This window comes from Haliotis rufescens, unplaced genomic scaffold (genome assembly GCF_023055435.1).
Source record: "Haliotis rufescens isolate VD_foot unplaced genomic scaffold, xgHalRufe1.0.p SCAF_23, whole genome shotgun sequence".
NCBI lineage: Eukaryota > Metazoa > Mollusca > Gastropoda > Lepetellida > Haliotidae > Haliotis > Haliotis rufescens.
The window spans coordinates 12228414-12252918 of NW_025963924.1; the positions used below are offsets into that span (position 1 = coordinate 12228414).

At 42.5% G+C, this 24505-nt stretch overlaps 1 protein-coding gene across 1 annotated transcript; it reads left to right on the forward strand.

Moving 5' to 3' along the window:
- Positions 1–1648: 1648 nt before the first annotated feature.
- On the forward strand, positions 1649–23315 carry LOC124133083 (homeobox protein 2-like). Its single transcript, XM_046497324.2, has 2 exons — positions 1649–1804; positions 17498–23315. The coding sequence occupies exon 2, from the start codon at positions 17505–17507 to the stop codon at positions 19785–19787; it is 2283 nt and encodes a 760-aa protein (XP_046353280.1). The 5' UTR covers positions 1649–1804; positions 17498–17504; the 3' UTR covers positions 19788–23315.
- The last annotated feature ends 1190 nt before the right edge of the window (positions 23316–24505 follow it).

Consider the following 24505-nt stretch of genomic DNA (forward strand, 5'->3'; position numbering starts at 1 on the left):
GAATAGATACTTCAATTATTAGGTGCATGAACTTGACAAGGAGACATGATGTTTGTTTTTTTGCAATTCAAAACTCGGTGGTAGTCCCTCAACATGTCATATGCACATAAACAGTGTTGATATATAATATTAAAATACTAAGGTGTGATGTTATGGTTGACAACCCTTATACATCCCCCAGTCCCTGTAACTGATTGTAAATGGTTTGAATACTAAACCATTTCATTTTCAAAAGAAATCTCTGCTAACGGGACATTCTATTGAATGATTGGATGGTCATGTATTATATTCATGTACAATTCTAAGAGAAGGGTTCACTCGAAGAAAAAAGTCCGACCGCGTCAAACCAAAAGACGCTACATGATGGTACTTGTTGTTACCCTGCCTGGCTCTCTGCATTATGGGGCTAGAACAAGGACTGGTGGACGTGGACTCAGTAAACTATGTCTGAATGGGTTATCCATGTACAACAGCGGCATGGTATCTCAGTGGGATAGGGTTATAAAACCGGATTTAGTCCTCTCACACACACACACACACACACACACACACACACACACACACACACACACACACACACACACACACGTCGCTATATGAGTGCAACGTGACGTTAAAAAGCCTATTTCACCTCACCTCACCTTTAGCATGATGAGCGAACACATCAACCACTAGGCTTCCCACAGCCCGAATCGCTATAAGGAATATACAAACATAGATATGTTTTCTTGTTGTTTATGTGTTTGTTGCAAATATATTTTCTTGTGAAATGGTGCCGCTATATAAGTGCAATAATCTTGAACGCGACGTTAAACCTAATTTCACATCAACTTTACTATGACTTTGTAATCAATGTCTTATGTAAACCTGAGTGAGAATGATTTTACGCCCTTTTTAGCAATATTCCAGCAAAATCACCGCTTCAACACATGGTACTCATTGAGAAATCGACCCCGGCCCTTCTGCATGACGAGCGAACGCTTTAACCACTAGGCTACCCTTCCCTAAGTGAATTTGAGACATTGTTTCTATTTAATTAGTGCGATTGATAGCTGCTAGTCTGATAGCCAGGGCGGTCGGGTAGCCTAGTGGTTAAAGCGTTCGCTCGTCACGCCGAAGACCCTGGTTCTATTCCCGACATGGGTACAATGTGTGAAGCCTATTTCAGGTGTCCCCCAGTGTGATATTGCTGGAATATTGCTAAAAGCAAGGCGTAAAACCATACTCACTCCGATAGTCATATGCATTGTGGTACGGACAAATCAGCAGAGTGCTAGAATGGCTTGAATCAAGTGTAGCTGCCCTTTAAATATAAGGGATTTGCAATTTACTACCTGGGTACATTTACCTGGTCATTAAAAACAAAAAAAAACAGAGCCTCTTTGATATTTTCTGAACTTATGTACTTACACTTGTCTGAAACCGATACCAATTTATTATACTATTTCCCCATGCCATGTATATGATCTCCGATGCACAAATTATTTAGATTCATAAATATAAATGCATTTTAAATATACATATTAAATTATCACTGGTCTATTCATTGTAAGTATTACGCTTAGACTGGAAAATCCCCGAGCACCCGTGCGGCGAACGCTGTACACAACTGATAGGGATTGGTGCCCGCTCCACCGTGCGGCGAGATGAAAGGCTTGTGTCGGGCAGGTGTACACACAAGCTCTGAACGCGCCAGGTGGAAGGCCGCTCCGCCACAGAGCATCTTCCCAGTGCCATCAGCACGTGGATTTACCTGAACTACCTGGATATATCACAAACATATATACTGGTCACTGTCAATCAGGTAAGTGAAGTGTTTCTTTCATGGGTCGTCATTGTTTGCCATGGACTATCTTCCTACTGTTGTCGATATTTAACACTTAAATCAAAGTCGCCTTCACGGGTGCACTGGAGCATATCTTCAAGCATGTCCCAGGAGATATATCAACAATATATGCACAGGTGTGTCTATACCTGTATAGGTGGTGTAGTAAATACAAAGCGCCAGGTATTATATCTGCAAACACATACGCTATATATAAATATGAATTGTAACAAATCCACATTGTTTGTTAAATCCTGTTGCAGGTCCATAACTCAAACTGAATACACCTTAACGCTTGACAAAAACGTATTATTCAGACAAACATTCGTACACAAATGATACGCTATATACTTGAACTCATTTCAGAGAAACCACTTGACGGTGTTAAAGGAACGTAACTTAGTTTAAAACAACTAATTGTTAGTCATATTTCTGTGTATAAAACATCTTTGGTTAATTGTAGCCAATAACACGGAGGCTAGTGCCATCATATATTTCACTTTTTTTAGATCCATGTTCCGGGGCTGGTACATATGACAATGATTATAGTGTGCTATTTATTAACACGGTCGTTTAGCCGGTATGTACTGCGTGACGACCCGGAGACGATACATATCTGCCGTGTTAACAACTAGCACTTGTTCCATTAATATAAGTACAATCTTAGCGTAATCAGAAACCTGAACATACAATAGACTTATCTGCTTGATAAATATTAAAGGGGTTAAGTATTAGACGTGATTTGGCTTGTTTAGCAAGTGTGCCAAGGCAGGCGCTTCAGTCCACTGAATCTAGGGCTGTAGTATAGCTGATGCTACACTCCAGCGGGTCTGTTGCCGTGTGTAACTTACTCTCTGGTTGGTGGGTCTGTTGCAATGTTTGGACCACTCTCTGGTTGGTGGGTCTGTTGCAATGTTTGATCCACTCTCTGATTGTGGGTCTGTTGCAATGTTTGATCCACTCTCTGGTTGTGGGTCTGATGCAATGTTTGAGCCACTCTCTGGTTTGTGGGTCTGTTACATTGTTTGAGCCACTCTCTGGTTGGTAGTTCTGTAGCAGTGTTTGATCCAGTCCCTGGTTGGGTGGCCCTGTTGCCATGTTTGATCCACTCTGTGGCTTGTGGGCCTGTTGCAATGTTTGATCCACTCTTTAATTGTGGGCCTGTAGCAGTGTTTGATCCACTCCCTGGTTGGTTGGCCCTGTTGCCATGTTTGATCCACTCTGTGGTTGGTGGGCCTGTTGCAATGTTTGATCCACTCTCTGATTGTGGGTCTGTAGCAATGTTTGATCCACTCTTTAATTGTGGGCCTGTAGCAGTGTTTGATCCACTCCCTGGTTGGTGGGCCTGTAGCAATGTTTGATCCACTCTCTGGTTGGTGGGTCTGTAGCAGTGTTTGATCCACTCTCTGGTTGGTGGGCCTGTAGCAATGTTTGATCCACTCCCTGGTTGGTGGGTCTGTAGCAGTGTTTGATCCACTCTCTGGTTGGTGGGCCTGTAGCAATGTTTGATCCACTCTCTGGTTGGTGGGCCTGTTGCCATGTTTGATCCACTCTGTGGTTGGTGGGCCTGTTGCCATGTTTGATCCACTCTCTGATTGTGGGTCTGTAGCAATGTTTGATCCACTCTCTGATTGTGGGCCTGTTGCCATGTTTGATCCACTCTCTGGTTGGTGGGCCTGTAGCAGTGTTTGATCCACTCCCTGGTTGGTGGGCCTGTAGCAGTGTTTGATCCACTCCCTGGTTGGTGGGTCTGTAGCAGTGTTTGATCCACTCTCTGGTTGGTGGGCCTGTAGCAGTGTTTGATCCACTCTCTGGTTGGTGGGCCTGTAGCAGTGTTTGATCCACTCTCTGGTTGGTGGGCATGTAGCAGTGTTTGATCCACTCTCTGGTTGGTGGGCCTGTAGCAGTGTTTGATCCACTCTCTGATTGTGGGTCTGTAGCAATGTTTGATCCACTCTCTGATTGTGGGCCTGTTGCCATGTTTGATCCACTCTCTGGTTGGTGGGCCTGTAGCAGTGTTTGATCCACTCCCTGGTTGGTGGGCCTGTAGCAATGTTTGACCCACTCTCTGGTTGGTGGGTCTGTTGCAATGTTTAACATATCCTGACGTTACAGATTTCTGTTGCAATATTTAACAGATTCTCTCACGGCAGTGATTGTGTTGGTTGTAACATTTTGACCTACCGTCAAGCTGCTGTTTCTCTTCAGTTTTAAATAACCAGGGCCCCGTTCCACAAAGAAATCTTGGCGCTAAGGTGATCGTAACTCCCATACTTTAACACTGGCTTACGATAGTCGTAGCTTTAAGATCGCTTTGTGGAACGGTGTCCAGTATCCATCGTGGAATCATAGAAGAATATACCCTGTTACTATTCCTTACCAATTTGATTTGAAATGCATTAATTCAGAACTTACCTAAGAATGCAATACCAACATGACGTACAACTTCGCCAACAGTTTCCAACATTCGCAATCTACACATTCACGTTCTGCTTTCAGGGATCGGTGCTTATTCCGCCTTTAGAGATAGCACAAACTAAAACATACGGTTTGCCTACAGTGGCTCAATGAATGTAATGCACTTCAGGAAGACAATACTCGCACCTGGAATGGGTGCAGGGTACTTTGTTTTGTCTCCTCTGTGTGGAGGGGTGAAGGCGGCTAGGCGACACTACACCCACAAAACAAACACGATATACGTTGTCAGACGTTTGACGAAATTCACGAAACAGTTTGTTGACGGAAAGCTCGGTATTCGACAATAGGTTGGTTGGCTTATCTCCCAAAACGTTTCTAATTGTTCTGGACGAGGTTCGAGTCAATTGCCATTCAATCAGGCCATTCAAACAACACTCCATTCGTCTGCTAACTGAAGGTTTGTGATCTAGATAAACCTAGCAATGGATAATTATCCCGTTTACGTGGAGACAATATGTCTGTTTCACACAAGAAATATGAAAATGCCAACCCCCTCCTCCCCCCGAATCCCCAACATCATCAACTTTTCTACTCGATGCTCATCCCGGAATTACCAATATTACTTAACACAGATCTCAAAAGTATTGAGAAAATATTGATTTAAATTTAATTAATGACAATAATATCGAAAAATATAAAATGTATAAAGGATACTAATTAATCATCGCGATATTTCGCGAATCTATTTCAAGTAGCGAAGACTATAAGCTTCCTAATAACTTAATAATTGTATATTTAATCAAAGCAGGATATTTTATATCGTAAGGCCTTATTTCAAATTTTAATTGTATATTAAGATTTTTGTCAGTATTTTTGAGTTATCCCATTATCAAGTGTGTGTGTGTGTTATTTTTATTTTGTGTGTGTGTGGCGGGGATTGGGGTTGGGGTTTAGTGTGTAGTGTGGTCGAATGCCGCCTTATCATAATTACTGTAGTCGAACGGACTGTAGTCGAAATGAACTGTAGTCGAAAGAAGGCTCCACCTTCCCCTCACAACAAAAAATATATATCCTGGATTCACTGACGCGGAACATCCGTGCATCCGGTACATGGAGGTTCTAAGTCAACATGCCCCCAGGGTACTACGAGGGGAAAGTACTTCCCAGTAACATATGTTATCGACTGGAATGGATCGGTGGTCCCACACTGTGGCAGGTAGATGTCGCCGTGCCCTGTGTTCTGGTCGTTGCTGATGTCTCCAGGAACTGGTTTGTCTGGTCCAGACTCGACTATACTGCCGCCATGATATAGCTGGTATATCAGTGACAGCGTTCACTCGCTGACTTTACAAACATACTTCAATAAACAGCACGTGTGAACAACATATGCATGTGAACAAGTCAATACATTGAAGGACAGGTTATTTGGTACTCAGGTGTTTACAAGTCACACGTGTCTTGTCATGGCGGTACTGACGATGGGTGCATTAGGTGCGCGATGCTTTACAAGGTCACGTTGAACGTTGGCGCGTGTCATTACGTGTGAACATCATAATTATGTATACATTGCAGTAAAATGAAGCAGAGGATATTTTGTTTGTTTGCTGTTTGATGACAAACCAAGAATCATAAACAGGGATAATCTGGGATTCGAACCCCGATCTGGCATCACTGCACAAATAATTGTCTCCACACAGTAAGCCAGTACATTAACAGTGTTTGTTTCTTGTTTAACGCCGCACTCAGCAATACTCCAGCTATATGACGGCGGTCTGTAAATAATCGAGTCTGGACCAGACAGTCCAGTGATTGACATCATGAGCATCGATATCCACGCACTTGGGATCGATGACATGCATCAATCAAGTCAGCGAGCCTGACCACCCAATCCCGTTAGTCGCCTTTTACGGCAAGCATGGGTTGGTGAAGACCTATTCTACCCCAGATCTTCATGGGTCCTCAATGCATTAATGCAGTCCTTATGAAACAGGCTGTCAATACAACTGAAACAATCCACGAGCATAAAAAATAACATGACTATGCATTTAACTAACCTAAAGTACATTTGTAATCCTAGACGGTGTCACTAGCAAATGAAACTGGATACAAACCAAATGTTTCCGACGTAGTTAAATGCACCCCTTGAGAACCAACACGTGTTATCCTTTCAATATATCAATCCGGCGGCACAAAGAGGTATATAACTTGTGTTAAATATGACAGATAATCAATGAATGTATTGACTGATAAACCGATAAACCCTTAATGAGGAAATATCGTTCATCAATACTGAACATCAAGCATGGCAATGCAAGAATCAATGACAACGGCTTTTCTTCACATCTAACCTGTTAATGAGTGAGTGAGTGAGTTGGGTTTTAACGCCGCTTTCAACAGTATTCCAGTTATATCGCCGCGTGTCAGCTTAATGTGGGAGGAAAGTCCGAAGTGATGCAAGTCTCAGACGGTTACCACTTCGGGGAAACCCACGAGCAGGGGGGTATGGTGCTGACAAACCTCGAAACATAATCGGGGCGAACCGGGATTCGAACCCACAATCATAGGTTTCTGGCGTGCCCAAGGGACGCAACTCTGCATCGCGAATCGCGGCGCTTCAGACGACTGGGACACCCGTGCCCCCTAACCTGTTAATGAATGGAGGAAAACAGACAATGTGTCACTAGAACCAACCTTCAAGCTTTGTTTAGCTCACGTAACCGACCTATCATTTGTTTATCGACTTTAAAACGGCGTTTACCTGAAAGTTCCCAAAACGTGATTGGCAGCGCTGCAGGCTAATCAGGGATTGCTCCATAGGGTTTCTCACATGGTATATTTCACATGCGTTGTCTGAACCCGTGGTTCAATCGGGTAGTTGTAGACGCTGGTACGTCTACATACACGTCGTAAGAAGAACACTGATCTGACAGTCTTACAGTCGTCACACCGAAGACCCGGTTCGATTCCCGACATGGGTATAATGTGTGAAGCCCATTTCTGGTGTCCCCCGCCGTGATAGTGCTGGAATATTGCTAAAAGCGGCGTAAAACCATACTCACTCACTTACACTGGACAAATGTCTAGTCTCATCGTGGGTAGCGGTCATTAACGCTGTCGTTGTCAAAGCGATTTTACACTTGTCACGTGATGTGTAGACAATTGTGTAAATGCTGGTGATGGCATTGCACTATAGGTGATATCATTGCATTATAAGTGATATCATTGCATTTTAAGTGATATCATTGTATTATAAGTCATATCATTGCATTATAAGAGATATCATTGCATTATAAGTGATATCATTGCATTGAGTCATGTCATTGCGTTTGATGTAAGTAATATCATTTTTTTCAAACTTTTTTTCGTGACATAATAGTATAAGCCATAATAATATCGTTTCATCAACCGTTTAGACCTGTAGCCTGATAATTAATACACGGTAATACTCAAACATCACATTTCATCGCTGAACGGGAAAACAATTCTAATATCCACATCAGCGTAGGCAGCTATATAAACTCCCTAAAACATGAAAACAAGTACTTGCACAGTACAAACCAGTACAAACGGTGTGTAAGTGGGTGTAAGTTGATTTGAACTGTTTACAGTACAGTAAACTACGGTTATAACGAACACGCTTATAACGAACTGACGGATATAACGAATTTAATTTTTGGCCCCGGCCATTTGCTGTAAATATGCTGTATAATATGCTTATGACGAACTACGGTTATAACGAACTAAAATTGGCTGTCCCTTTGAGTTCGTTTTAACCGTAGTTTACTGTATTTCAATTACATCGGGGGGTGTCAACTATATGTGGGAGGAAAAGCGATACAGGTCTTGGACACTTTCCACTTTGGTGAAGCCGAACAGCATGGTGCTGACAAACCAAGAACCATAAACAAGGATAATCTGGGATTCGAACCCCGATCTGGCATCGCTAAGGGACAGAACTCTGCACAAATCATTGCGGGTCTCCACACAGTAAGCCAGTACATTAACATTGTTTGTTTGTTGTTTAACGCCGCACGCAGCTATATGACGGTGTTCTGTAAATAATCGAGTCTGTACCAGACAACCCCCTGACTGACATCATGAGCATCGATCCACGCTATTGGGATACGATGACATGCATCAACCAAGTCAGCGAGTCTGATCACCTTATCCCGTTAGTCGCCTTTTACGACAAGCATAGTCGCCTTTTACGGCAAGCATGGGTTGGTGAAGACCTATTCTAACCCGGATCTTCACGGGTCATTAACGGTGAGATTCAAACAGGGTTTTGCTACGTCATGTTCTGGTCTCCAACAATGGACCCGGTGTCTGCATGGTGGCTGCTCCCACATCACGCGTTCGAAATACTGCCTGCTTTTAGATTTAATAAATGTCATATCAAAATTATCTCAAGTTCAAAAGAATCAACACGAATTACTGCAAACCGCACGTGGCTTTTAGAGCAGTAACATAGGGTCGACCCATTCATTATGTCTAAATCGTATGCTTCACAAATACATCGGAGACACCACCCACCCTTTGATGTACCGATACCCACACAACAAGGCCCCTCTCAAACAATTAGTGCAGGGAGCGTGCACTTACCAACATATACGTAACGCTGCAACGAAATGTTTACAATATTTTTCGTGTTTTAATTGGTTTTTGACGAAAAAACTGATTTATAACGTGCACATTGAAACGTTCCCAGTGAAGTGACACCGTTCACGAATAGACAATTCAGTGTCAAACGCAGGGATTGACTTTTCCAACTCGCTTTACCTGTGCATAGTTGTATAGGTAGATGCTGTTTTATAGCTGCTGCATCTCGAAACTTCATATTCAGTCTTTGGGGAACGTTAATGTTGTGAATAATCATAATAATAATAATAATAATAATAATAATAATAATAATACACAATAAAACACCAATATTAATACAAAATAAAATAAAACAAAATGAATAAATAATAAAAATAATAATAAAAGGACCTCGCTTTCAAAATGTCACGCTTGCATCCCAAGTACCAAGTTGTTCTCGGTGTTTTAGGTTATGTACCTCCTGATCTGTTGACTGATACTGGGAGAGTCCCCGGGTTTGTTGCCTGGGATACAGCCCTTCTGACAATTTGGGTAATGCAGAAGGATGCAGTGTTGGGGAGTATTCACATTCTCCGAAAAGTTCTCGGTGGGTATGACTAGGCAGCGCTTCCTTGGAGAAGTCCCATTCGCTGTCTGGGCTGCGTGTAGAGGGGGCAAGGGCCCTCAGCTCATGATGAGCCTAACCAGCCTGACTGTGCCAGGATCACCCAAATCCTATTTGCTGCATTTTTATATATTTTAATCTGTTAATAATAACAACGACGACGGTGATGATAATGATAATCATAATAATAATTCATTTATTATGTACCAGAGTAAATGGTCATGACGCTCCATTATTATTACTCCTGTCTTTGGGTGGGTGTGCAATCAAATGTAATTATCATCTCCTTGGGGAGTATACAAACCAAGCTGTCGTATGAGGCGCTGGGAGGTTTACAGTCACGTTACCGTCTCCTCCTACCGGGTACCCGTTCACTACTGGGTAAACATGGTATCTTGCTTGAAGAGCCACAACATGCGTCTCATCGTGGGGCAGGACCGAAGCCCTGAGGAGTCAAGCCGCCGAACATGATCACCCATCCACCCACTCTCCGCGTCGAACGTTGTCCAACTTCGCCTGATTATGACCTGTGTGCTGAGCCGCCCATCCAGGGACGTTAAGTTAATTTCTTAATTCAACCGTCTAAAGTAGCGCCGGGTAAAGCGATGTCAATATACACTATCTATCAACCGCAGACAAATTGACGTGAAACCACCGTTTTAAAAAATATTTTACCTATTTCTTATGAGACGGTCCCCTGAAATATTAACACTCGCCTAATGTCTTTGTAATAGAGTCATCAAATAAGTTTTATTCATGATCAGTTTCATCCAAGATAGAGCTAAAGGTGTAACACAACCAGGTCGATGTGGCTTTCATTGCCCAGTCAGGCAGTAAACAATTATATCAACCGTCCCTGTACTTGATACTCTCCTTTAGAAGGATCAAGATGTCTCTGCGTAGCATTCTGCTCGTTTATTTACTTGGATTAATGGCGGCTGTCAACTCTCGCGTGACCTTAATGAATTCTCGGACAGGCCGGGACCCCACCCTCAGAGTAGCTGACAGTTATTTCCGAGAGAGAAAAAATTGGTGATAAAAACACCATAGCTGGCATAACTTAGTGTCCGACCTTGTGATGACCTTGTGATGACCAGTATGACACGTGGTAAAGCCACAGATGCCGTCGTATAGGACCGACCATTTGATATTCGAGCGCGGGGAGGTATTTTTGTAGCATTTTTTTCAACAGTCTGAAGCAACCATTTAATTTTTTCAAGAATTTTCGGGGACAATCCCAGCCCGGCACACCCTCCCACCATCCCCAGAATGCCACACCCGTAAAGATCCGGGTAGAATAGGTCTTCACCAACCCATGCTTGCCGTAAAAGGCGACTATGCTTGTCGTAAGAGGCGACTAACGGAATCGGGTGGTCAGGCTCGCTGACGTGGTTGGTGCATGTCATCGTATCCCAATTGCATGGATCGATGGTCATGATGTCAATCACTGGTTTGTCTGGTACAGACTCGATTATTTACAGACCGCCTTCATAGAGCTGGAATACTGGTCAGTGCGGCGTTAAACAACAAACAAACAAACAAACAGAATATGAAGTGGTCGGTCGGGTGAGATTCTCTATTTCTCGCAATGGTATCGCTGTGGGCCTAAACAACAACATATCATAGTCTCCCTAGAAATGTTGTTTTAATGGGTTTTCATCCAAGTTGTTTTTATTTTGTTTCTTTGCTGGGTGAGGCGAAATAGGGTTTAACATCGCATTAAAATTTATTGCACTTATATAGAGACGTGCGTGCATACTAGACCGGACTAACAACAGTTTTTACAGTGCTAGCCCACTGAGATACCCTGCCAAAGTTTAACATGAATACCCCACTCAGACACAGTATACCGACTCCGGTTGACTCTGGTTTTATCGTCTTAATGCCGAATGCCAGGCAGGGTAACAGCAAGTACCATCTTTTAACGTCTTCTGGTATGACGCGGCCGGGAATCGAACCACGACCTTCCGCTCTCCGGGGAGACTTTCTATCCACTAGACCACGGAGGCTAGGTGTTCTTTATAGCTACAAAGAAGTAATATTTTTCAGGTGTGACAAACATATGACATTCTTTACACTTTTGGTACACAGGTCTCGTGTGTGTTAAAAAGACTGTACAACATTTAGCAGCCTTACTGAATTTTAACAAGACCCTTACAGCATATACATTTGGATATGTAGAAATCTCTTATTTGTAAATGTGAAAGACATATCTGATAAACATTACTGTGGTAAACCAGGAATTCGTTTAAACAAGTACTTAATGCAATTTCATATAATAGTCTACACTACCGTTTTACATAACATTGAGGTGAAATGGGATTTAACGTCGCGTCTAAGATAATTGCACTTACATAGCGACGTGCATGCACGTTCGTGTGTGTGTGTGTGTGTGTGTGTGTGTGTGTGTGTGTGTGTGTGTGTGTGTGTGTGTGTCTGCTTCTACTAGTCCGGACTGATGCCGATTTATAGTGCTAGCTCACTGAGATACCATGCCGCAGTTTAACATGAATACCCCACTCAGACACAGTATACTGACTCCGAGCCGACCAGTCCTTGTTTAAGCCCCTTAATGCCGAGCGCCAGACAGGGTAACAACAAGTACCATCTTTTAACGTCTTTTGGTATGATGCGGTCGGGGATCGAACCCCGGACCGTCCGCTCTCCGGGCGGACGCTCTACCACAAGACCACAGCGGCGGACACATAACAGTGAAGCGTACATGTGTACTGGTAATATTTTTGAAAGTGGGGTGCGTTTTAGAAAGACATTGCGAACCTTAATTTGTCTCTTTGAAACTTTTTAACAGATGTTTACAAAAATATAAATGCTAGAGATCAAACAGAAATGTTGTATGTGTAAATATATGAATACATATCAAAGGCAACTGTTTCAAGACCACATGCTAAGGAAAATGCCCTATGTTGACATGATTTAACTTACCATCATATGATACACTACTGGTAAACACTGACCCCACATTAATGTGCCCCCTGTCGTGCTATCCAATTCTTTCATAGTATTATTCCATGGAGTCAGAGAAATGATCATTAACAATCACGGCATGCAGGTAAAGATAATATATGAATCACTATTCATTTGGACCTGTGGAGATCCGGGTACAGAATAGGTCTTCAGCATCCCATGTTCGTCATGAACGGCGATTATGCTTGTCGTAAGAGGCCACTAACTGGATCGGGTGGTCAGGCTCGCTGACTTGGTTGATGCATGTCATCGTATCCCAATTGCAGGGATCGATGCTCATGATGTCAATCATTGGATTGTCTGGCCCAGGCTCGATTATACAGACCGCTGTCGTACAGTGCGGCGTTCAACTACAACAAACAAACAACAAACAATACAGTGGATAAAACTTTATCGTAAATGTAGATTTGAAGTTTCTACCTTTTCAAGACTGTGCCTAAGTAAATAAATACAACAAAACACTGTTGCGAGTTCGATTCGTCCCGATTTTTACACGGTTCCTAAAGGCCTTGAATTTAAAGGTCCCTCTTGAAATGCCTTGATTTTAGTGCCAAAATAGAAAAGCCTTGAAAATAACAAAAACAGCTTGAAAAGCCTTGGATGTGGACGAAATGACATATACTTCTTAATAAAAGTATTACAATTCATGGCAGACTTAATCTATTATTATTGTTAGTTGTGAAAATCTTGTTGGCAAATTAATGATGTTCATAATACTTTTTAGGTCTTGCGATTAATATGTAGTATGCTGGATTTAAAAAAGAATATTGAAAGACTAAGGCTAATACCCCAAGAAGAAAAGCCTTGAAAAGGCTTTGAATTTTTAAATAGTGTACCATGTCTGTATGAAGTCCGTATTGCCCTAAGTTTGTCAGAACCATTTACATGCCCGCCGGTTTCGACCCGCGTCACGTTTGGGCCTTCCGTATATTTGGGCCTTCTTTATTTTGGGCCTGCCTTATGTTTGGGCCTTCCTTCCTTGTTAAACTGAAGCGACGTGACATACGTTGTAGATTTACTCTCTTCATACAACAGTATACTTTTATTTGACCTAGCTAAATACGAATCAAGAGTTGTAGAAATAGGGCGGTTTGTCCTACTGGTCCTTTGAACCAGAATACATGGTCATGGTATACTACACAACTATTGATAGAGATACTTTTATTGATCCAATTGGGTTTATTGAGGAACAAAAAGAATATCCCTCCCAAAAGTCGAGTAGTATAACCTTATTTCTTGTGCAATATACATTCCAATGTCAGGTAGGATATACTCATGTATCGAGTGTGGTTTATCGATAAGTGTCCATTATCTATCACATGAGTAGAAGACTCACATATCTAGAAACCACTTAATGTTTCTATGTTTGTCAGCACCATACCCGTGCTCGTGGGTTCCACCAAAGAGGTAAGTATCTCACATCACTTCAGGCTATTCCTCGTCCAGGTGTCGCGTCGTGAAGAAGCTGAAATACCGTTCAAAGTGCCGTTAAACCACACTCACTCACTCACTGATATAAGGCGTGAGTGAGTGAGTGAGTTGGGTTTAACGCCGCTTTTAACAGTATTACAGTTATATCGCGGCGTGTCAGCTTAATGTGTGAGGAACGCCCGAAGTTATGCAGGTCTCAGACGTTTACCACTTCGGGGAAACCCACGAGCACGGGTAGGGTGCTGACAAACCTAGAAACATAATCGGGGCGAACCGGGATTCGAACCCACAATCATAGGTTTCTGGCATGCCCAAGGGACGCAACTCTGCACAGCGAATTGCGACGCCTTAGACGACTGGGCCACCCGTGCCCCCCACTGATATAAGGAAATAATGTTCAAAGTGCCGTTAAACCAAACTCACTCACTCACTTGTGTAAAGGAATTAATACTCAAAATGCCTTTAAACCAACCTCACTCATTCACCATAAACAACAGTTCTTTCACGTTTGATCATGAATCTGTACAAAACAGAAATAAAAAAACATCGTCAACGAATATCCGACATTTGTGACCCAACAGAAAGACAATCCTTGTTGACTTAAATATCCAAAAATCAAGTTACACAAAAATTAAGTCATCTCAATAAACATTCCTCCTAAATCCCACAAACACAACTGACAGTGACGTCCTACAATGAGTAAACATCTTTACCGACATACCAAGTCTCTTAGTGAGCGAGCCGTTGTGACTGCGTGAAGACAAATACCCTTAGTGTAGGCTTGAGGTCTGACCCACTGTCATTGTATTGTGTGTGCATTGTGAACCAGCAACTCGGAACACTGGAGGGGCACATATCACCGCATCGGCATTCCAGTCAACGTCCTAACGTCATCCAGTGCTCAAAGAAGCCCTGTTTTGGCGTCGTGACATGGAAGCGTTTCTCACGCCAAGAAGCGAGACATGTTAATTATACCGTTTGCGTCTCAATGCACTCTGTGCTTTTCAGTGCATTATATGACAGAATTTAATTCTTTCTACACATATGTTATATAATTGCCCGCAGTGTATATTCAGGGTATTTGACTGTTACACGCGTCTTGTCACTGACGATGCGTGTATCAGGTGCACGATAAAAATCACTGCGGGTCCAGAAGCGGGTGCAGGGATGCGCATCCACACACCCTTTTTTTAAGAAACTTTGCATGTTAACTGCCCTCTAGCCAAGTTACTTCAAGAGTTAGGTATTACCTGCACCTTCTTTTTCAATATTTCAGAATCTGACTTTGGATGTTCAATGTCACGTTGAACAATGTACAATCACGCGTGAACAACATATGCATGTAAACAAGTCGATGCATTGAAGGACAGGTTATTTGGTACACAGGTGTTTACAAGTCACACTTGTCTTGTCATGGCGGTACTGACGCTGCGTGCATCACGTGCGCGATAGATACCAGATTACATAGTCACGTTGAACGTTGGCGTGTGTCATTACGTGTGAACATCATATCCATATAATGCAATGAAATGAAGCAGGGGATATTTTGTTTGTTTGTTGTTTAACGCCGCATTCAGCAATATTCCAACTTTTTGACGGCGGTCTGTAAATAATCGAGTCTTGACCAGACAATCCAGTGATTGACATCATGAGCATCGATCTACGCAGTTGGGATACGATGACAACCAAGTCACGCTGAAGGTCCGGGTTTGATTCTCCACATTGGTGAAATACGTAGAGTCAAGTTCTGCTAAGCCCCATCGTGCCATTTGTGGAATGTTGCTAAAAACGGCGTAAAAACTCACTCACTCTCTGCTGAATTGTGAAGTGTTCTCTTATTTCTTACCATCAGTATATATATGCAAAGTCAGAGTGTCTGTCTTCTCATATTGACACAGGTGTCAAGGATGTCACTGACTTGAATTACACCCAACACGGTTCGTTTCCCTCCTGCCACACATCGTTGCGAGCAGTTAAAAACCGGATTTGAGCGGACACTAGTACCTGGATACCTTGGGTATATAAATGTATAATACTATAATGATAAAGTCCTAAGCACCCAGATTTAAAGGGCCGATTGAATAACAGGGTGGCGACAAGGCTGCAATTTAAGTCCTAATAATGCTAGTCAGTTTTCCTTGGGTTATCAAACCAAAGTATGGATAACGATTCACATACCACACAAATTATTGCCAACACCTGACTGGAGCCTAGCCACTCTTAGTGAACTCAAACCGACCTTGATCTCAAATATTCCATACACACCAACTGATGTGCATATATATGTCTGGGTCGATGGTTCAGCCCAAATTGCTGCTTGTCAACTGCGAAATACAAAATATTGAATTTCCAGTTTTGACTTTTTTCAAGGTCATCAAAGTCTGTGCTAATGACTTGTGAAACCAGGTTTCAAACGCACGTGGAATTACAGATGCTCTCAAGCGTCACGTGTCATTTCCATGTATCTTTCATGGTGTGACTTCTCTCAGTGCTGCTTTTAGTAATATGAGTATTCAGCTGAACATATGCACCGGTTGGCGGTGGCTTTGTGTTTGATAAACGTCTACTGCGTCAGTGAAATGTGTGTGACGTACAAACACCATATATAAATAATTTAATATACTCTTGATGAATAACCCACTCTTTAAAAAACAAGAGAAATTGTCTGCCACAACAATGACGTTGTTGTCAGGTGTTTATCTTAAAAAAACAGATTCATGTTGATTGTCTTATTAAAACAAATATCTGGCCTTGCAGCTGCAGCTGAAAACTACCTAGTATCCATAAAAAAACCAAGTCTCTGTGTGAAGCCAATTTCTGGTGTCCCCCGCCGTGATATTGCTGGAATATTGCTAAAAGCGGCGTAAAACCATACTCATCCAGTCACTAGTACTGACAACTGTATGATACTTGATTCAAAGCTTTGTGAAACAAAGTGAAAAGTAAGATGACAAAGTCAGTTATGGCAGCATCCCTAGTCCTGCATAATGACTGTGGAATATATTAGAAACGCTTACAAAAGCAAGCCTAGCCCCTACTAGCTAGCTCTATTCCACAGTCTATGAAATCAGCATAGGGAATTTTTTATTGTATATTTTTAGAGTCAAGAAGGATATTGTGCAATATAAGATTTCAGAAACTAAATGATAGTCTTCAGCATCCCCTACTAAGCTAGTAACATCACGTACCAAAAATATTGTTAAGCCGAAGTCCTTTGTGTCAAGGGAAATATGGCGAATTATCCGTAAAGGGTAGTTTGTTTGTGTGATTGTTTGCTTGTTTGTTGCTTCACGCCGTATACAACACTATTCTAGCTGTATTATAACGTGGGTCTCAAAATAATCAGGTCTTGAAAAGACAATCTAGTGATTGACATCATGAGCATCGATCTACGCAATTGGGATACGAAGACCCGGAGCTTCACGGGGAGCGTACCAATAAAGCAAATAGAAATTGTAAATGGTGGAACTTCACCTTTATGCGTATACACCCAAACAGGGCATGTATATAGGGGATATTATGAGTGTTCATGTCATACTATGTTTAAGACTAAATTCCGGTATTTCCCGAGCGAGAGCGAGTTTTACTACGCGTCGTTATTACTAAGGAACTACAGTTCATTATATCTGTTTCAGGCCCAACATGAACGGTGACTACAACTCCTACGGCAACGTCAACTCCCCCGAGGACACCACATCTGTGTGGGTTGGCAACAATACGCCGAACGTCAGCATGGAACCTCTCGTCGACCAATTTGGTAATCTCAGATTTGGCAATCAGGTGATCCCTTTGACCACACCAATCGCCCCCTACCTCAGTCAAACACCAAACCTACCAAGCCTCGGCGCTCCCCCCTTCCCTAATCTCAACACGGCCCAGCTTCCTCTAAACTCCCCCTTGCTGACGCCACAGCTGACGTCACAGCCGACGGGGCAGTATTATATGGTCACCATGCAACAGGCGCCATCGAATATCAGTTCTGTCCCTTTGAACAGCGTTCCAGCACAGACCTATGTGCATCCGGTCCTCAGTCAAAAGCCAGATAAGACACCAAGTCCCGGTGAAGGATTCAACGCCAACCATCTTCAATTTGTTTCAACTCAGGCTCAGAGCCCAAGTGACAACCATGACGTGAATCCACTCCGAAATGCTCAGACCTCGACCCAGATAACTAACCCGAGTGACATATACGGCGTGAATTCTCTTCGACATGTTCCAAACCAGGCTCAGAGCCCAAGTGACAACCATGGCGTGAATCCACTCCGAAATGCTCAGACCTCGACCCAGATAACTAATCCGAGTGACATATACGGCGTGAACTCTCTTCGACATGTTCCAAACCAGGCTCAGAGCCCAAGTGACAACCATGGCGTGAATCCACTCCGAAATGCTCAGACCTCGACCCAGATAACTAATCCGAGTGACATATACGGCGTGAACTCTCTTCGACATGTTCCAAACCAGGGTCAGAGCTCAAGTGACAACCATGGCGTGAATCCACTCCAAAATGTTCAGACCTCGACCCAGATAAACAATCCGAGTGACATATACGGCGTGAACTCTCTTCGACATGTTCCAAACCAGGGTCAAAGCTCAAGTGACAACCATGGCGTGAATCCACTCCAAAATGTTCAGACCTCGACCCAGATAAACAATCCGAGTGACATATACGGCGTGAACTCTCTTCGACATGTTCAAAATCAGGCTCAGAGCCCAAGTGACAACCATGGCGTGAATCCACTCCAAAATGTTCAGACCTCGACCCAAATAACGAATCCTAGTGACATATACGGCGTGAACTCTCTCCGACATGTTCAAACCCACCAAAATTACAAGGAACACGGATCAAATGGTGTGAACAGGCCGACCCAATTGACTAATGGCGCACATGCGCGACAGTCAAACGTCGGTAGTCCTGAGACAGAACCGGTAGTTTACCAAAGAGAGAGACATCTAAGTGACCAGGAATATCTGTTTCCCGGGCAACCGTACATGAGGAAAATTTCTATAGATCACTCCAATGGAGAAGTCATACGGTCACCGGAACGGGATGTCCCCCCACTTGTGTCGTCTGCAACCTTCACAACACAACTTCCGGTTGAGGATACCTACGTCAATGACCCAGAGAATGGCACAAGGCTGGTTTTACAGACAAACAGTGGTCACAGTGGAACAGGTAGCTCCAGTATGACGTCATCGGCGTCTGTTAGTCCATACAACTCCGTGCCCTCATCGCCCAGGCCTGATCCAGGGGCCGACAATAAAACCGTATACGACCCCGTACCCCCTCGCTACACCAAACCCACGGCCAAATCACGGTGCCTTGTGTGCGACAAGACGGTGTACGCTATGGAGAAGCGGGGACCTATCAAAACCGATGTGCTGTTTCATAAAGCCTGTTTCAGGTGCGCGGTGTGCGCTATGACTCTTGACCTGAAGAATTTCTGCCAGAACCCAAATGACCTAGCGGATCTGAACATCTACTGCAAATCTCACAAACCCTCCGAAAAGTTTGGGAAGCTTGACGCGGGGGCCTTGTCCATAACCCGGGCCTTGCAGGCACCGAGGCTGGGCCAGCTCAACGAGCAGATCAGAGGGGGGCCAGAGGCTATGAAGGGGGGCAAGATGGACGCTGGAGCCCTCAATATAAGAAGTGCGATGAATGTCCCCAAAGCCCAGGTGTCGTCAAACGAAACCGTCAAAAACACAGCTCATTCTTACCAAATAGACAACCAAACGGTGGCCATGGTACACGCCAGAAGCGTCCCAGCAACTGAACTGCAAGTATCGAATAAACTTCGGGCTCAAGTGTGGTCACGTGACAAAAGAAAGGCGGAAGGTGTCCCGCCTCCCGATGTTATCCGCTATGACACGAGGCTTTCCGACTATGGTGGGGACCCGTACAGTCACGACCCGTCGTCTTAAACCAGAAGCAGATTCTTCTAACATTCTATGTTCCATGGTGGAACGTTAACGCAAATTTTTCCACGACATTGATTGACGAGCCTGAAATAATTGGATCAGGAAAAGATAACTCTCTTCGGACGGATGTATGTGACTATTAAGCAAGAAGAGTTACCCGCCCCTGTAACAGCCATTCATGCAGGATAAAACAGAGCAATACTCAATTCCGTTTTACCGTTGATATTCTCCAGACAGTGCATACATATTTACATGTATATATAATGGTTAATGGTGAGATTATGCAAGCCTTGGCGTTGCAAATGTTGAAAGATGGTGTGACTATCCCGAATTAATATTTGGGAAACAATGATTTATCATATCGAGAATAATGTGATGTCTTCAGTAAATATTTAACGAGGAGTAGTATACATAAGCTGTAGAATGCCTAAAGTGTATACAGACATGTCTATGTTTGGGGTAGTGTGTGAATTTACAAATGAGCTGGATGAGTTGTATTAGCTGGCTGACTTGTTAAAATACATTTCTTGTTACTCATGGCCTACCCGCCTCTAAAATTGCCCTTGTCCCTTGTATGTTTTATCTTCAAGCACTGTTCGGACTCCGTTTCCACTAAAGTTTTGTTTTCGCAAAGTGTTCCGCCTTTTCGACACGCCAAGCCACTCACACCATAGTGAGTCATATTCGCTGGGGCCACAATGGCCTTCTTCTCATCTCCTCAAATAGGGCGCGGTGGGGTAGCCTAGTGGTAAAAGGCATCGCTCGTCCCGCCGAAGGCCCGGGTTCGATTCCCCACATGGGTACAATGTGTGAAGCCCATTTCTGGTGTCCCCCGTCGTCATAATGCTGAAATATTGCTAAAAGCGGCTTAAACATACTCACTCACTCTTCGAATAGTAGTGCGCATGGTAAATAAAGGTAGTATCGTTTATTCGAGTTTACTTTTATGGAAAGTTTTACTTTTACCAACTAAACAATAAAGTAAGAAACAATAACATCTTCTCTCCCTGACCAGCTTTGGAAAAAATCATCGGAAATATTTCGTGAACTGGTCTAACCCTGATCGTATATTATTCCAACAAACGGGTTGTTGTGGTCAACATAGGTCGTCTCTAACCACTGTCCTTCATCCTAACAAGCAGCCGCAGCTTATACAAAAACACACTCTACCTTAGCCCCACCGTAGACGATGTTGCACTGGCAGGAATGATCACGGTGATGTCGCAACCAGGGTGGTGTTGCAAGTACTGCCGAGTGTGCAGGTCTGAACTAATTGATTGCTTGGCTTGCCAGTAACGGTCCTTCTCGATACATCCACAGTGAACCAGATGACCATCTCTCATTGTTTAACATAGACTTACGACAGTCGTAATGTCGAGATCTGACCGCGGGCGCCCATCAGCCATAGAATGTGGATTGCACGGGCCGTTCTTCCAACGATGATAAACAGACGTCATCTGCATGTGACGCAATGTGTATATACGAGAAACTGTCAATATCTGAGACACTGCACGCCAGACACTGTCAACATGAGATATTTCCAATATGAAGACATACCTGTGTAGATGTATGAGACAGTGCCTATATAAATGACACTATCAATATAAGAGGTAGGGTCAATATGTGAAACAATTATGAGACTTTCTCTGACGTGGTCGATTTATAGGAGACTTAATCGATAGACAATGTATGACACATATGGTCCTTCCTAAAGAGGTCTAAAAGCGGCGTCCTTCCACAACACTGTAACCTTTTTTGTTGCTGCAGCTGCTAAAGATGGAGCTGATGTTGATGATGCTGCGGCAGGATGACGCCGCCACGTGTATAGAAACGAGGTGTATTATATAAACCCTTAAGTTATACCAATACAACAAGGGAGGTAACCATTCTTTATATTCCACACGTCTTCTAGAAGTGACAAAACATGGTTATAATGTATTAATATTGATGGAATATTACTCAAAGCGGATTAAAACAATACTCACTCACGCACTGGTACACTGTAACACTGAAATCAGCATATTAATATAGTTCACACTACACCGAATTACATTAAATAACAATATATCTATTAATATATCCCTATTTAATACTAATCTTGTTCAACAGATAACATAGGAGTGAATGAATATTGTTTTAAGCCGCTAGAAGTTCTATTCCAGTAGTATCACGAGACATATGATATATTAAAGGCGATGATATCATATAAATATTTTCGTTCAAGAAACAGTGTTTAATAACAATAGAGGCGTTCTCTATACAATGACACCTCGATAACTCGAACCTATTCGATATACATTTTAAAATAATGTAATGATTTGGTCCCGACATGATCTTGGCTTCAATGTCGACACTACGCTTGTCTCCCCAGAGAAGATCCGGGTTAGAATTGGTCTTCGGAACCCATGCTTGTCATAAGAGGCGACTAACGGGATCGGATGGTCAGGCAGATGCATGTCATCGTATTCCAATTGCGTAGATCGATGCTCATGATGTCAATCAATGAACTGTTAGAAATCGCCGTCATTTAGCTGGGATACTGCTGAGCGCGACGTTAACAACAAAAAGGCAAACTACGCTTGTCTCGATTAACAGATGACACGAATTATTCCCGGTGACATCCAGAACTTCGACTTAACGTAGCATTAATGTCTGTGTAAAGAAGGACAACCATCTTGATTCAACACGTGAAATTATACAGAATGGATAAATCCTGTTTGTGTTACTACATTGAACTGAACCATTTACCATTTACCATTTACCAATAACATTCATATAGATATGTTATAATTATGTCGACTAGCGGACCCGTGCTGTAACCAGAGACTGCGTTCTACTGCCTGGTATTGCATGTTATGTTGTTTATAGTGCTATGGATGTTTGTTACATGTTAAGTTATTTTTATGTTATCCCTATTCAATGCAATAACACACATTAAAGATATTTATCAAGTGTTTTGGCAGCTAGAAATATCAAGTGACTAATAAGGGAACGACCATTTATCTTCCGAAAGGGGTTCACATTTTCGAAGACCAAATTGGTTTTGGTTATTTTAGCCAATTCACTGATTTTTTTAATTTTGTAGATGTTTAAACTCTGATAACAGAGAACATCATTTGAAGTAATGAAATCAGACATTGTTTTCAAACCGTGAGCAACAGTTTATTTCATCACCCCCTTTCTACCTCCCCTACAGAAATAATGGACTCCTTTTCGCGAATGTTCGTGTACATTGATTTCTTGTTACTGAAAAGAAATCAGCTGGAAATCGGCATTTATTTATACACTGTTATTTTTTGTGGAGTAAACTGTTTTTTTATAACTGTTTCGACACGAATTGTTAATAAAATCAACAAAACTCTTAAATTATCAAAAGAAATCTCTGCTAAAAGCTAAAATGATATTCGTTCCCAAACCTACTATACACTGTACAGCTGCGACATTCACCCAAACGGTCATATGCATAAGTTCTAAGATATTGTTGTCACACTCCATATGTAAATTGAAGCAAGAATAAACAGAATAACGATTTACTGTTGTTATTTATTGAAGCTTGTAAAAAGCTTCTCAGCAAATGGACATCTGACATGTATACAGGTATCAACGAGTAACTGATAGACCGGGATGCCATGCGCAATGTTTCCACACCCGGGCTCTTCTCGCAGAATGGCGAGCATTCCGCCGTACTGATTCATAACTCGAGTTTACAAATTGGATCAGTATCTTATTCGCTGCCCCTCAAAAAATGAAAATGACAGCTTGATGGTCCGGCAATTGCGTTGATTGTTGTCGAACCTGTTCCACTCTGACCTATTTGTTAAGGCAGTTATTATCTCGCCGGCATGAAATGAAATTTATACAATCGCAGGGGAGGGATAACTGGTCATTGTAGATTAACAGCGCAGAAAGGTGAACCACATCCACCTCACTCCAGGCTTAGAAAACAGGCCATGGGGCCATGCCACTCGGTGCTTTATGACCAGTGAATATCTAGACCAGGGACAATTAAAGGGGCGCTGGGCTCGGAGAAATAATTAGGGTGAGCTACAACAAGGATAAGTCACTGATGTTAGTCCGCCTTTGATTGCCTTTTAAACGATGGTAGAATAGAGAGAAGGGTATATTCAGTCTAAGGCCGGAGGCTTATTATACAGTCATTTACAGTAAACTACGGTTATAACGAACTCAAAGGGACTTCTAATTTTAGTTCCTTATAACCGTAGTTCGTTATAAGTAAATATACAGCATGACTACAGCAAGTAGTCGGGACCAAAAAGTAAGTTCGTTATATCCGTCAGTTCGTAATAAGCGTGTTCGTTATAACCGTAGTTTACTGTAATATGATTTAAAGACGCATGCTTATTTTGGTTTACATTTCGTGGATATTTAAGAACACAGTTGTACAAGTTATTGCAGGTTCAACTATCCTTCATTGATGTACTTCAAAGATACAGCCTAACATAATACAATACTTCATACGTTGTAGATGCCAATAGATTTACAAGATAGGCAGATTGATAATTATCATTTACGTGTGGTAGATGGTTGCTAAGATAAATTTCTCTTAATACATTATACCTACAAGTAAACATAACATAAATTCATCTTCAATATATAACTGATTATTATGTTTACAAAATGGACAAAGTCTCTGTGAATATTCAATATTTGTGTATCTACCAGTTACCAGTATCAAGGGGGCACGGGTGGCCCAGTTGTCT